At 32.1% G+C, this 16,312-nt stretch overlaps 1 protein-coding gene and 1 long non-coding RNA gene across 2 annotated transcripts; both read right to left on the bottom strand.

Annotated features, from left to right (window-relative positions):
* Positions 1-2,429: 2,429 nt before the first annotated feature.
* LOC149482407 (uncharacterized) lies at positions 2,430-5,764 on the bottom strand. The gene is made up of 3 exons (XM_089704410.1): positions 5,055-5,764; positions 4,773-4,971; positions 2,430-3,455 (listed from the first exon to the last, which is right to left on the bottom strand). Exons 1-3 carry the CDS (start codon positions 5,461-5,463, stop codon positions 3,110-3,112), a joined length of 954 nt encoding a protein of 317 aa, XP_089560536.1. The 5' UTR covers positions 5,464-5,764; the 3' UTR covers positions 2,430-3,109.
* Positions 5,765-11,250: 5,486 nt separating this feature from the next.
* LOC149482406 (uncharacterized) lies at positions 11,251-12,119 on the bottom strand. The gene is made up of 2 exons (XR_016316656.1): positions 11,809-12,119; positions 11,251-11,477 (listed from the first exon to the last, which is right to left on the bottom strand). It is a non-coding gene; the product is annotated as an uncharacterized LOC149482406 (long non-coding RNA).
* Positions 12,120-16,312: the final 4,193 nt, after the last annotated feature.

The raw sequence follows: 16,312 nt of genomic DNA, 5'->3' as shown, positions 1-16,312 counted from the left end.
AATACAAAAACATTGCAAAGTTAATCTCTTTGAACGTTTTTTCAATCTGAATTTAATCTAGAAAATTATTAGGTACTGAATACTAATAAGGAAAGTTTTACAGTCTAATATGTTACCTGTAGGAACAAACATAAATTCCGTACATTTACCCATAGGTACTCCCCTATTGCACCTGAAAACAGTTCAATTTTCCAATAACTACAGCCCCAAATTTTTTTTTCCTGTAGGTAAATAACTTTTAATATAAAATTTAGGTTTTGGTACTTACCTATCTCCCACTCCAAATAACAAATCCCTAAGCTCTACCGAAAAAATAAAATAACAATATCACCCTCAAAATAAAGATTTCCTATAAGATTTTTCTTTGATTAATACGTCGTACGTAGGTACATCTGTGTACGAGATAGAATAATAGGTAGGTGCTAGGAATTTTATTGGAATGTGACGGTTCGTTTATCTCAATATCTCAGACGGACCGTACGTGCGACCCCTGAAATAAATGTTAGCCTCCGAGCAGACTGTACACGTATGCAATAATCTTTGTGTCTAAGGTTTATTTTGTACATCGACGCTATGGATTTTCTTGTTTTGGTATTTAGTTTCCAAATGTATCCTATCCATGAATAAATTAATAAAATGTATATGAATACAATGAACTAAATAAAAATTGTGTGTTGTCGTGATTTTCTTGTAAATCTGCATTTATGCAATTTATCATATTGCAATGTTGTAACATCAGCCTACTATTAAATAGGTATACAAATCATAATAATTGTAAATACTTACCTAATTATAGATGGTTACTATCGCGAATAAAACGAGCCTTCAATAGCAGTTATGTCATATAAGATCGCGGTTTATAATCGTGAAATAAATAATATCGTACTAATGGTAATAGCGCTTAAATAATTTTATTTAAATTACGCATGATTTGCGCTGATAAAAAAACCAACTGAATAGCATATGTACGAAATAAAACAAAACAAGCTTTAAAATATCGTCTTTATTCACATAGAAACAGCCTTAAAACTACAGTTAACAGATTTGGGCTTAGAAGATAAGGAATGAGAATCTACGTCATCGTCCGAATGACACGCAAAATAAAATTCTTTAGGAAATGTTTTTGTACAATTATTACGTAGACTCCCATCTACTATCACAGTCCAAAAGCTTATGTTATATTGATAGTGAGATAATGTCAGGAAGAAATTTCACTACCGAAATTAAAGCAGTCAAGGAAATCGCTTATTTATATTAAAATAATACACTTCTTGTACACTTTTCAATAGCATTTGGAAAAAAAATCTTTTAAAGTTTATGAATGTGATGGAATGTTAAACAAATATTTGGTCATGTATGGAGATTATCACTTTCGCTGTACCTTATTTTAGACTCATTAAGTTATAAACATTATCATTTAATATTAAAATCAAATAACTAGTCAGCACTTGCCAGCAATGCATATAAAGTAACAGGAAGTAGTAAATCTTCTTGTGTGTATTGTATTCGTGTATTTTCACTTTTTCTGATTTACAACAAATATGTCTTTGTTTTATATACTGATGTTAGAGTTTTTCTTTATTTTTCCACAATCCTATCCAAAATATTATATTGTTTAGCTAACCACTGAGCCACAACACATTATTGCTTTAACAAAAAACATTGTTTTTGTTTTGTGATCATATCATATTGTGAAGATATTTAACAATATTAATTTTGTGAAAAAAAAATAATATGTTCATATTATGTTTGTTACAATTATTTCCAGAAAATTATTAATATTATATAAAATATTTGTAATCTTGTATGATTTTTACCTTAAATATTATTTTAGCATATTATTACTATTTCGAACAAATAAAAAAATATATTCTATATCACTCAAAGCAAACTAATCATCAGAGACTCAATATTAGAATATTTTTAAATAAAATTTATCAAATTACTGGAAAATTACTTAAACTAAATTTGTAAACAAAAATGAGAGAGAGTGTATGCCGAGCACACGTGTCAGAAGTGAAACTTCTTTAGCAAGATTCAAAAGATACCAAAATCGTCAAATCACTCCTTGACGTGACAGTATTGCCATGACGCGACCTAGAAATTTTACTCTCAACGCGTCTTTAGAAGTTTCACATTAAAATCAAAGTATTTTATTATAAATGTATCTAATGCTTTGAGTGAAATATTTGAATTGAAATATTGTAAAGTAATTTTTTTGAATACAAACATTTTTTCGCAAGACTTAATTAACTAATGCCATATTATAAATTAGTTATTAAAAACACAACACAAATAAATACAACAAAAGATTATAAGCTTTTTAAATGCAATAGTATTGTTAAGAATGTCAACTTAAATAGTTTTGGTATCAACCGTAAGTATAAGTAAGTATTTGAGAGCATTTTACACATAGTGCACTTTTAACAAAAATAATGATAAAAAATAATTTAGTCCGTTACAATAACTGCAGTTATATTTATTTATGTATTTGCAAATGACTAGAATTTTTAGCCACTGGTATGCAATTTTTTCAACAACACATTATGGATACAAAGCTCTCAAATTCAATTTCAAATCATAAAATGACGAATTTTTTTACTACAAAAGTTGAAAAAAAAATGGTATTTGTTGACTCGATCAACGAAATGATTAAGTTAACTCAGTATATCAAACTAAAAATGTTCAATTACAAATACATAAGTCTCTTAGGCTATACTTAATTCATAGCATAAAATTCGTTAGCGATAGAATAGGCTTTTAAGAAATACAAAATATTAAGCTTTTCTGTAATTATTTCTATCAGTGTGAATTAGAAAAATATGTATATGTATGTACTCATAATATTCATGCCATTTTCTGAATTCTTGATCATCAAAACATTGGGCTTCGTTCTAAAAATAACATGTTCTTACAGGCTTAAAATTGTTTAACAAAATAGTTCTGGAACCTACCTTTTTAAATATTGCTTGAATGTTGAGAAACTCAATATTTAATATGAGTTTTTACACATTGCAAAAATAAGGGAGTTTCTTACAATGTTTTTCCATACTTTGTGCCTCACTTTAAATCCTTCAAAAATTGTATTTTGATCTGTTTGCGTGATATATTACAGTATAGACTTACTTCCACTACTTGACCAATTAATGAGCTGATCTGGCGAGCCATCTTCTATATCTAGTAACAAGTTGTTCTTAGATTCGTCTTTAGACGAACGTAAAACAATATCTTCGTCGTTTGTTTGAAGATTTACATATGACAGAGATTTCCTTTTCTGTTCCAGGTCGAATATTTCAAGGTCTTCATCATCGTCATCATCGGATTCCATTGTGAGCGGTATTCTAGAGAGTTCCAGATTCTCCCGTCGGTCATCGGAATGAAGAACACCGTATCTGAATTGGTTTGATTCACCGGTACCATGGTTGTTACTGGCGTCAAACTTTTTGTGCTTGTTTCTGGAAAATAGGGATTATGTATTATTGAATGTTACATGTTTATGTAAATAGGCTTAAATAGTATGTATTATTGTTGTTTTACATGAATTAAAAAATAATTTGGAAAATCCAAAAGGGCACGCCTCATAATTTTTTTTTAATAAATATTTATTAATTATTATTTTTGTTTATTTAATAACAATTAAACCACATCGAATCAGACCCTGAAAAATGAAAGGGTTCTATTCCTGAGCATACTCAAGCGTAAGAGAAAAAAAAAGACTCGATTAGTAAAGTATTTCGGTCGCTATCGTGTTAACAAGAAAAAGGATCCGCACATACAGACACACGGACGTCCAAGACAGAACTTTTTTAAACTGTTTTTTAACTAGTTTAAATAACAAAAATGACATCAAAAATATCATGAACGTTAAAAATAGTGTTTTTTCTTAATATGTGTGTGTATGTATTATCTTACAAGTGCAATGTATGATACATAAAGACATTTTAAGTTTGAAAAATCAGATGTTTCGCGCGAAGTGACAGTAGTACCCACCTCAACGCTTCGCTTATGAGGCGTGCAAAATAGGATGTTCTCAATCCAACTGTTCTTTTTAAGAATTTGTTACTTGAGCATCATTTAAAATGTTGATTTAGCTACAAAATTACAAATATATTTTATTGTATTATAATTCAACATTTTCCTTAAGTTTGCCATTAGTTTTGAGTGTGTAATGTTAATAAGAATATTTTATTGTAACCCCAATAATATGGATACTATATATTTTAAAAAAAGGCAAGAGCTGGATGTTTTCTTTGATTTTTGCATATAGGATCTCATTAACATGGGGCTTCAAAAGAAGGAAATGAAAAGAAGTTCCCTTGATAATATTTCCTTCATCTTAAAACTTCCATTTGAAAAATTTATCATTAATAGAAATTTTTCAATGCAAATAAATACTTGCATAATCATTGTGTAATGAGGATATCAATTTCATACATTATGAAGATATTAGCTTTCCACCCGCAGCTTCATTCGCGTTTTAAAGAAAAACCCGCATAGTTCCCGTTCCCATGGGATTTCCGGGATAAAACCTATCCTATGTGTTAATCCAAGTTACCCTCTATATGCATGCTAAATTTCATTGTAATCGGTTCAGTTGTATTTGTGTGAAAGAGTAATAAACATACAGATACACATCCATCCTCACAAACTTTGGCATTTAAAATATTAGTAGGATAGGATAGGATTAGTAGGAAGTAGCATACACATATACAGAGATTAGAATGTAATACTTCATTTAGTGACATAATGTACAAATTATCAGTGATATATACCTGTAAAATATAAGGTAAGCCACAGCAAGCAGCGTCAAGCCTCCAAATACTATTAAGGCTCTCTTGATAACACCAGGGCTGTTAACATCAATAGTTGTCGAGTCATCTTTTGTATTATTCTTGCTTGGGGCTGGATCACTGAGCTTTGAAATTGTTGGTGCTATGGTTGTGACATTTTCTTTTGCTTTATCAGGAATATCTGAAACATTGAAATAATATTTAAATAAATACAGATATAAATGCACCGTTATACAGCATTAATTCAATAAAATAGAAACTTACTTTTTACAGGAATTGTATTTGTTTTATTACTTTGCTCTTGCTTATCATTATGGTTAATATTGATTGGAACTGGTGCAGGAACCGAATTATTTTGAGATGATGCAACTTCTTGCTTTACACTTCCGCCTTCACTTTGTGCAATAATTGTTTGTTCTGGTTCATCCTTTTTAACAGATTGTTGAGGTTCGTTATCACTTGTTAACTGTTCAGATACAACTTTAGATAAAATTCCATCAGCTTCACGTTTCTTAACCCCCATAAAGTGCGGCACATTATGTACGTATGGTATAACACGATACCCGTTGTCTAACTTAAAATAATTGAATTCATCTTGTAAATAATTCGACTTTTCTTCAATTGTTCGTACACAGTTCACAAATAGAATTAACAGCACACACCGCACAATCATGATTGAACGTAATTTCTAATACAAAGAACTACTGTTTGTTATTATTACACTCTAGTCTCTATCATATTTTAAAACAATTTTCCTCGTTCACTTTGTACTCTTCCCGTGATAGCATGAATGTATGATGAGTTTGGAAAAGAAATCAGATATTTTAGACGTCTTAGTAATTCTTCTCTGAAGTATGATCTAACGCTAGTTAAATTTCAACAATTTTTAACTAAAATATTGCAAATCGCTATCGCAAACAATTCAACTTTTTATTTTTTAGTTATGTATATGTCACGATTGTGACGTTTGACAGTCTATGACATTTGATTTATTTTGTCTATGGTATGTTAAGCACAGACTGAATATAAAATTATTATAGTTATCAGTAATGCCTAGCATTCACTACAATAATTGTCCGTATTTATCACAGAACAGTAAAGTAGATAGAAGTGTGATGTGGGCGTGGCCCACGTGTCACTTGTAAGGTAAGATCACCTAACTTGCTCTCAGTTGTGCGCAGAAAAATATTCGAGTCGGTTGTCAGCTGTCAAACCTTTTTTCCGTATTTATTCATTAATTAGGACGTGTTGTTCGGTATAAGAGTGCAAAAATGATAGCAGACGAAATAATATCAGCAATGGAGGCATTTCATACCATCGGTAAGTCTTATTTTTATTTATTTTACATATAATATTTTATGTTATATCTTCGCTTGTAATATGTCAAAATTGTATACAAATATCTAGTCAAAATGAACCTTAATCCGTAAGAAATTAGTACTATTATAGATTGAACAGCAAACAAGAATTTCTGGAATATTATTGCAATAAACAAACGAATGTCGCTTTAGTGATGCTTGTGGCGCATATCGACAGTATCGATACTTTAGAAAAGACAAACATTATAAATATTAAATTTTATTTTATTTTTCCTTAGCTTTCATTTGTCCAATTTATTTACAGATTTCCCAAAGAGGCTAATTTAAAAGAGAAATGGATAAATGCAACGTGACGAGTTAACTGAATGCCGAACAGCACTAAGCAGTCTAACAAAGGCCATCGATACAGCAAACCTACGGCAGTTCCAAGATTTAAAATAATGTATATAATTTTCTGTTTGTATTTTGTAAATATAGATTAATACTATTCTATTCCGTTTTTTATTTAATAATAATAATATAAAAAGACGTACTTAGTAGTAATAAACATACTCCAAAATGTGACACATTATACTATACTCGTTAGAAAGAAAAAAAAATACACAAAAAATATTTATTTTTGAATTATCGATATCTCGATATCGATAACAAGGCTGACATCCCTCAGGGCATAGCATCAGATAAATATCAAGTTAATGTCATTAATGTTGAGTGACACAAATTTCAACCTTATCTCTATGTGTTGAGGTTCAAAGTTATATCTATCGAAAACTAACGCCCTCTGTTGTGGAGTAGCTGAATGTTTTTCGAATTTGGAATTTCTGTGCAATGAGAAACAAAACAGCTAATATACCTAGAGATGTTATACTAAAATAAACCGTAACATGGTGCGTTAGGGTACATATTGAAATGCTGAATTTATAACCTAAGTCAGTTTTTACTCAAATTAAGCTGTCCAATCAAAGGCATAGTTTACTTGTAGTGTACTGTATAACTATCGGTTTAAATGTGTGGGTTTGGCGACACTGGTTTTCATACTAATTATGACATTATCGCACTTCTATTTGTTTTTATTGTTCTGTGGTATTTATGCAAAATGGAACCACTCGACAAATTTCGTTTTTTACTTTTATTGAAGAATACTCATTCAAAAGTGGTCTAAATTCTTATACAAACAAGAACCACATGATTTTTACGTTGGAAACAAGGTATACTAAAAGCAGAAAGGAACCACCAGCAACAACGAATAATACCATATTAAGCAAAACCGAACCACAGCACCACGGGACTGCTTTGTTCAAACAAATAAACGATATTACTATCATGTCATTTTATACAAAACAGATCCACACCTACTTGGTACCATTATACATTACACATATTTCTATTAATAACAATTATTTTTAATACACAAAATGGAACCAGGTTTCTGTGGTATGGTTATGCGTAAAATAAATACATAATTTAATTGTAATTTTTTATTGCAAAATAAAACCACAAGCATTCGGTTCTATTATGCATAAATAAATATTGTAAAACATTCTGAAACCCATCATCGCTATATGGAACCAAATGCCTTGACTTGTTACAATGCTTCTCATCTTTAAACAACGTATTTCATTACTTAAGTGCAAAACTCCAATTTTTTAAGTAAAACGTCGAACATCTGTCAATATAGGTGACATTCAGCGAAGTAGTTCGAATACGTGACGGTGTTTTTTTCCTCCGCGAAGTAAGTTCTATTGTTTTTGTTAATTATCTTTAAAATTAAATGTGAAAATGTTTAGTAATAAATAAATAAGCAAGCAATTGGTAAGAAAAGCATTGGAGACGAACACCGAAGATAATAATGAAGATACAACGGGTAAGTAGTTTTATTTAATGCATTTAAGTACATACTTATTGAATCTGAGATTAGCAGGTACGCTTTATCCACTTTTGATTCATTCCCGATTGTGGTGTGATTTTAAGAAGATAGTTCATTAATGTAAGTACAAGAGGAATCCTCTGTGGATTTACGAATTTTAACGACAATGTCGTTGTTCACGAAGGCGCGGCGAGTCGAATTAAGAGATCATTTTGTTACGATTCATCTGTCATTGTGAGATAAAACTACTAAAGTCTAAACCCTGTTTTAAAAATAACTGTCGATGATCTAGGTACCTACCTACTATTTTGGTAAAATACGTTTAGATTCAGATTTAGTACAGTACATTCAGCCACATCATTCAGCGCATATAATTATTTGTTTGATTTTAAAACTCGCGCGGCTACTTTTTTGACCGGAACAAGGCCCTAGCCTGCGAAATTCAAAATTTTAACAAGTTTATTTAATTTTTTGCTAGGGTTGCCACTGTTGCGTATGATTTTTAGGGTTCCGTACCCAAAGGGTAAAACGAGACCCTATTACTAAGACTCCGCTGTCCATCTGTCTATCCCTCTGTCTCATGAACCGTGACAGTTAGATAGTCGAAATTTCATATGATGTATTTCTGATGCCGCTGTAACAACAAATACTAAAAAACAGAATAAAAAAGACGTGTGGCACTCGGGGACTGCCGCGGTAAAGCTATTGCATAGCATGCCTTCAAGCCACACCTCCAAGCCCGTCGGAGTGGAGAGCGTGAGGTTTTTTCGTAACGGAATTTCTCGATTCGGTCCCCGCGCTCAAGGCCCGCGATAGAAGCTATGCAATAGCTTAATAAATATTTAAGAAGCTCCCATACAATAAGCCGTGATTTTTTTGGCGGTTTTATAGACAATGGTACGGAACTCTTCGTTGCGCGAGTCCGACTCGCACTTAGCCAGTTTTTTTGTACATGGCGCATGTACATACAACATACTTAGTCGTCTAGTAGGGACACGGCTTTATAAGAACTAATAATATTTTGCTGTCGCCATATACCTACCTACGTATAAAAGCTACGCGGCTTTATTATTTTGATTTAAAGCTTTTTTCTTTTTATTACAGAAGATAACGAAGAACCTTATACGTCGCTGCCTCTGAAGAAGCTTTCTTCACCTTCTAGCGATATTCAGTCCATATTACATCTCATTCCACAAGATGCACAGTTTTTATAACGGTCTCATTAGTGATGATGCAATAGAAGACCACATAGATGGACTAGACACGGTGGATTTCGAAATCCAATTTGATGATAACGTCGAATAAACGTCCTATATAAGTATTATTTTATATATTTTATTAATTAAAGCTTTAATTACGATATTATAAATACATAGTTTCATTTATATCATTAAATCCCTGGGATGTGGTTCCTTTTTGTATAAGAGAAAACCTATCAATTGATAAATGTTAAAAGGAACCACATGCACATTTTCTTAATTATCTAGAAAGTTTAAGAATATTCAGAGCAAATTTATATACACATACTTAAATAAGTAATTTATCAATGAATTTAAATAAAATAAATTTTAATTTTACTTCATCTAACAGAGCTGCAAATGTTTTTGTAAATCCTTTGATATCTCAGAAGTGCGTTTTTGCTGGGTGGTTCCTTTTTGCTTAAATACGGACAATTATGGTACGGGAGCTATTAACGTTAAAAAAAAAGTCATTTTAGTATAGTTGGTTTTTTGATATACTGTTCCTCTTGCTATTTCGGTTAGAGTCCGGGCTGTCTGGCTGGTCGCAGTGGTTGCGTTTTTTAGTGCGCATCTCATCTGCACAGGATAATTTCCTTAACCTCGTAACGCCCAGGCTATTTTTACCAAACATTGGCTTGCAGCCCAAGTACCTTTTAAAAGGTTCACATGGTGCGGACCCGGAGGTAATGAAATCTAAAAAAAGTGCCTTATTATTTCCGTATGAGCGTGGGATTTTTTCTGCATGTAAATGTATGTCAGTGGAAGGTTTTGAGACGTGACATATCACACTAGCGGATTGCGAGCGGTTTCAAAGCGGAGCGGGTGCGCAACGAATACGTTGCGGTTGCGCAGCGAATTCGTTGCGGACGCGTGGCAGATGCGCAACGTTTACGTCGCAGTCATGTACACTCATTAACAAAATGGAATCCGTGCTGGTTGTTACTTATAACTTGTGATAGTATAATAATTATGAGATCATTATTTTTTACGAGTTTCATAACATGTTAATGTTTAGGGTATTGTTTTATCTATTAAATCTTGGTCGAAATGCAATCAGATAACTTAATTGCTCATTAAGAAAGTTCATTAGTGAAATAAATGTTAAAGCTCCTTAACTAAAACAGGGCTATCTTATTATTAGATAAATAGCAGTGAATAGAAAATTTTATCAAGCAACCAGCAACTCACTATCACTTTGCTCATAATTAGGTTCACAAAATCTCTTTATAACATACGTTGCTATGGGAGAGATTATACTGGTCAGTCGTTACATACTTTTGGAATGTATGGTACATTCTAAAAGTCCTAGTAATTCAATTTTATAGCACCTTTTTTTAACAACTCCAGTTGTTATTACATCTTTAGTTAACTGTTAAGTAAGTGCATTTCCACAGTACGGTTAAAAAATTGAGTGCTACAGAAACGATGGAAATATTGAATGGAAGTTAGGCAAGGCGGAAGGGCTGGCTTTTGTGCGAGAGTATACAAAATGACGCGTCCGCAACGAATTCGCTGCGCAACCGCGGCGTGTTCGTTGCGCGCCCGCAACGTATTCGTTGCGCACCCGCTCCGCTTTGAAACCGCTCGCAATCCGCTAGTGTGATATGTCACTAAATAACCCCAAATTCGTTATTCTTTATTTAGGCATATGGGCTTTAATGTATTACAAAACCCGATTTCGCAAAATTCGTATTTTTTAAATTATTGATTAGCGGTAGACAATATAGGGTTTATTTTATATTACAAAAAACAATGAACATAAATATTTGGATTAATACATGTCTTCCAAAATTTTAATGACCAAAAAGATATCTCACACTAACAATCTGAGAAAAAAATATCAATTTTTGAACAATATGATCATTATTTTCTGTACTTATTATTTTTAAAGGCTAGTTTATCACGTGTTTTAGGATTTCTATCAGAAGAAATCCACTTCCAACAGATGACAGAAGCAAAAATTAGCAAGTTTCTAAATTGGACCCAAAAACACTATATAATAGCAACCCATATACCTTTTAAAATCAGAATGATAGTAGGTAAATTGATATATTTCTATAGAAATTTTAAATAATTTCGCAAATAAGAGTTGGTTTTTAATAAAAAAATATTATTTTCAGATTCTTCAGAACTGGAAGAGCTTTCTTGGTTTTGGTTTATATGTTGTAATCCTCATCTCCAAATAGTTCATACTCTTCTATATCTGACTGATTTAATACTTCTAAAGCTTCTTCGATTTGCTCATCTCTCATTGGGTTACCTGATAAGGATAGGTACTAAAATATTCTGTAACAGACTAAATAATTTACTTTATATTATGAAGGAGAAAACGGTCTAAATCATAAGTTTCAAAGGCAAATCAAATTGATTAGTGGTTTATTCCCTTATACCTTTTAAAATCCAATAATATGTTAATACTCTTATACCTTCTAAAAGGTATCCAGATTTTACGAGGTTATTTTACACGCATATTCTTTATTTTCGCGTAAATCTAAATGTAATTATAATATTTACTTATTTGTCAACAAGCAGAGTAAGATACTCTCAGTTAAAAACCTAAGATTGCATCAATAATCATGGATTGAACTTACCACGTCCTCTAGTCAGTCAAGATGGCCAGACTTTTCGCCGGAAATTACATATATTTTATTTTTCTATTGGCACTATTGCTTAACCATAGACAAAAACATACTTTCCAGTAGCCGGATAAAAAACAGTAATTAGATTTGGCGCGTAATTTAAAATGTTACGGCGTTTTCAAATCAGATACTGTCAGATACCTTTAAAAAGGTACCGTGGGCGTTTATGTCATAAAGTTGGATAACAGCTTGGGCCGGTACCACTATCGAGCTGCTTGCCTTTTCATAGGTATCTGGGCGTTACGAGGTTAATTTAAAGTCATTTTTTAACGCGTAATTTTTAATATTTTGCCTTTAGATAGATCCATCAGACATAATTTTTTTATTGCAAGACGTTTTTTTCGTTGTTAAATAGGTGCCAGACGCAATTTTTTATTTCGTTTTTATAAAAAATTCAAATTATTTTAGAATGTCTGTAAATTTCATATTATGTTCTTCAAACATAATATAATCTAAAATTAATTAGCCAGACGCTAATTCGATTGTTAAGTATTAAATACGTACAAATAAAAACGTAGTGAAAGTAGGTAAGTATAACAATTTGATGATTGTGTATATGGAGAGATAGTTTAAAGTGCAAGAGAGATAGAAAGGGTCGGCCGCGAAAATTAAATAACAATAAAAAATAACTTTTTTTTTCGAAAATATAAAGATACATAGAAATTGAATTGTTCCTACTCTAGGATTCCCTGTGTTGTGGGAACAAGTACCTTCCATTGGTACATTTTATTCCTTAGGCTAAAAAATAAACTATTAGGGTACATCAACAATCTTCTATACAAAACAATTTTTTTATTACTTAACTATTAAGTTATGGGTTAAATGAAAACAGCGATTACATAAACTTATTTATATTGTTTCCAATAGCACATTGCCTAATACCACACATTACACACCGCGTACAAGAAGAAAAAGAACCACAGACAAAATACAGTGTTGCCAATACAAGTTAAATTTTCTAATATATATCTAATATTAACTAGCGACCCGCCCGGCCCTGGCTTCGCACAGGTGCAATGCTGATACTAAATACACTACAGAAAAACTGTGAACGTTGAATATAAAAACATAGCGGCCCGCTCCGGCTTCGCACGGGTATAAAATATATAGCCGGGCGGCCGGCCGGTACCGCCGCAAACGCTACGTCCCGCAATTTTTAAATCTGTAATATCTTCGAAAATATTCACTTAAATCATACGGTGTAAAAGGCCATATAGATCTATATTAAATGAACAATGTATTCAAGGTCTTTAATTGGTTAAGGATTAATGCTGTATTCGCTTCGAAAATTAGCCATTATTTGTCGTAAAAAGTAAATGACAAAAAAAGTTATTGTGGGTTATCCATAAGAGATAGACATATACCATCACGGACTTTTCTGTAGACCTTTTCAATGTGTACTATAGTTATTACATTATTTTGATAAAACTCGTAGGGTGCCTGCGTTTGCACTGTAAGTGGAAAAAATGTAATTATTTACGAAATCACATTAGAAACCTCAAAAATAACAGTACTTCTCCACTATTTAATGGATGTTATTATACATATAAACCCCCCACTTGAATCACTCTATCTATTTAAAAAAACCACATCAAAATCCGTTGCGTAGTTTCAAAAATTTAAAGAGACATAGGGACAGAGAAAGCGACTTTGTTTTATACTATGTAGTGATGATGATAACAATATTAATTCATTAATCTTAATTCATAATATATATATGTACATAAATCTCGTGTCATAATGTTAATTGTCCTCAATGGACTCCTAAACCACTTAACCGATTATAATAAAATTCGCACACCATGTGCAGTTCGATCCAACTTGAGAGATAGGATAGTTTATACATGTAGGTACCATACGGGCGAAGCCGGGGCGGACCGCTAATATACCTATATAAATTCATGCTAACTACTTTAGTTAAATTCAATACAAACTTAAACATGCGAGTGTGTGTGTGTTCACGTGTGTGTGTCGTGTGTGGTGTGGTGTGTGTGTGTTGTGTGTGTGTATATGTGTACATCAATATTGAAACAAACTTTCTAGTTGTTTACAGATGATGGAATATTGGAAAACAATAACAATTCCTTAGACGATAACCTAAATAATTATGACAGTGTGAGGAAAGATGATGATGATGATGATTATGAAGATGGCTTTTTAAATTTAACAATGTAATTGTTTAACCTTCATTGATAAAGTTTTTATTCCATTCTTTTCAATGTATGGTAACTTTAATTTATTTTTCACTTTTATGTTTATTTTTTTTTCATTTTAGCTTTTATTTATAAGAACAAGTGTAAATAATATTGTATTCTTGCAATTATTTCCTGTCGCATAGTTAAAATACACTAGCTGATGAGCTGCATGCTTCATTACTTTTTTTTATTTATACACATTATTTAATACTTAACAATCGAATTAGCGTCTGGCTAATTAATTTTAGATTATATTATGTTTGAAGAACATAATATGAAATTTACAGACATTCTAAAATAATTTGAATTTTTTATAAAAACGAAATAAAAAATTGCGTCTGGCACCTATTTAACAACGAAAAAAACGTCTTGCAATAAAAAAATTATGTCTAATGGATCTATCTAAAGGTAAAATATTAAAAATTACGCGTTAAAAAATGACTTTAAATTATGGAAATTATCCTGTGCAGATGAGATGCGCACTAAAAAACGCAACCACTGCGACCAGCCAGACAGCCCGGACTCTAACCGAAATAGCAAGAGGAACAGTATATCAAAGAACCAACTATACTAAAATGCTCACTTGTCAACGTTGGTAGCTCCTATACGATTATATACCGTGATCAACGTTTGGATCGCATTGATAAGCTGGACATGTACAACAACGTTGTACAACAACCACCACACCGCTACCACTGAAAAACCTGTGTGAAACACATTAGCTTCTCTAGTGACTTACAATGTCAAGAACTGATATAAATACAAATACAGCAGTCACATAGCAGTAGAGCGTAGACAGAAAATGTTGTTAAACAAATAATCCGCGCTTATTTTCAACAAGGTCTACATGTTGGTCCACATCATGTTGTACAACAATATAATATTATCGCGTGACATAATATATTGCCTTCTAGGAACTTCGGCTTTTATATTATGATCAATTGCACCTTCTGAAGGAAGGTCAGAATTGGGTATGAAAGATGAAACCGACAATAAACAAAACCGTCGCCTGATGTAATAATGTATTGTTTACCCAACTTCCATAAGTCACTCTTAAGTCCTGTGCCAGGCGCGCGTCCTGGTACATTTAATTTTTTGTACTAATTAGTATAGCTAATAGCTATCAAACATGAACATGACGATTTTCTCAGAGAACGTATGATTCTTTGTTTAGTTGGTTTGCTCATAGCTCAAAAATAGTTTTCAGAATATTATACCCTTGTTATACCTAACAAAGTAAATAGAAGTGCCGACAGTAATCAAACCATATTCCATACACATATATTAATCCTTATCCCATTAAATGATGTTTTATTATAGACTGTTTCAATACCAGCAAAATACTTTTTAAATTAAAATAAAACCGGCCAAGTGCGAGTCGGGCTCGCGCACAAAGGGTTCCGTAGCAGCAAATATAATAAATTACAGTTAAATCAACCTATCTCAAAAACTATAAGAGATACTTTGATCAAACCAAAAATCGTTGAAAGAGTTAATTAGCATGCATCACCTCTATTTTTTTTAGAATTTTATACCCCGTAGTTATAAAAATAGAGGGGGGGGGACATACTTTTTACGACTTTGAGAGCTGATATCTCAAAAACCGTTCACTTTAAGAAAAATGTTTTTTAGAAAACTTTATATCATTTTAAAAGACCTTTCCATTGATACCCCACACGGGTATGTACATCGAAAAAAAAAATTTCATCCCTCAGTTACATGTATGGGGGGCCCCACCCCCAATTCTTTTTTTTACTATTTAGTGTCATATTTTTGTAGCGGTTCATACAACACATATTCCCATCAAATTTCATCACTGTAGTACTTATAGTTTCCGAGTAAATCGGCTGTGACAGACGGACAGACGGACAGACGGACAGACGGACATGACGAAACTATAAGGGTTCCGTTTTTGCCATTTTGGCTACGGAACCCTAAAAAAGACGGGTTGCACTCAGTTCTTCTCAGTCAAAGTCAAGAGTGGAAGATATCACTAATACAGTAAAACTGATGCGAAACTTTGGATGTTAATTTGTATATTTTTTTGTTAGTTGTTACTTAATCACGTCAAGACTACATTACCAATTTTGATAAAATATAGCTAATTGCCTGGATTTACACATAGGATACTTTTTATCCGAACTGAACACTTCTGTGGGATAAGACAGGATTCACGATATAATCTAATTCCACGCGGGCAAAGCCGCGGTCGGAATGATATTTTTTTAAATAAAAAAATTGTTTAAAAAAAACACAAAATA

The sequence above is a fragment of the Colias philodice genome, chromosome 15 (genome assembly GCF_061535455.1).
Source record: "Colias philodice isolate Cphi_HAF_F1 chromosome 15, ilColPhil1 Martin Lab GWU primary, whole genome shotgun sequence".
NCBI lineage: Eukaryota > Metazoa > Arthropoda > Insecta > Lepidoptera > Pieridae > Colias > Colias philodice.
This window is presented reverse-complemented; position numbering and strand designations above follow the sequence as displayed.

What these genes read in the sequence shown, in the direction of transcription:
- LOC149482407 (XM_089704410.1), bottom strand. Translation starts at nt 5,463, where the DNA reads ATGATTGTGCGGTGTGTGCTGTTAATTCTATTTGTGAACTGTGTACGA. An exon ending in AAATACAATTCCTGTAAAAA is followed by an intron (nt 4,972 to 5,054) that starts GTAAGTTTCTAT and finishes TCAATGTTTCAG; the next exon opens with ATATTCCTGATAAAGCAAAA. An exon ending in GCTTACCTTATATTTTACAG is followed by an intron (nt 3,456 to 4,772) that starts GTATATATCACT and finishes CCTATTTTCCAG; the next exon opens with AAACAAGCACAAAAAGTTTG.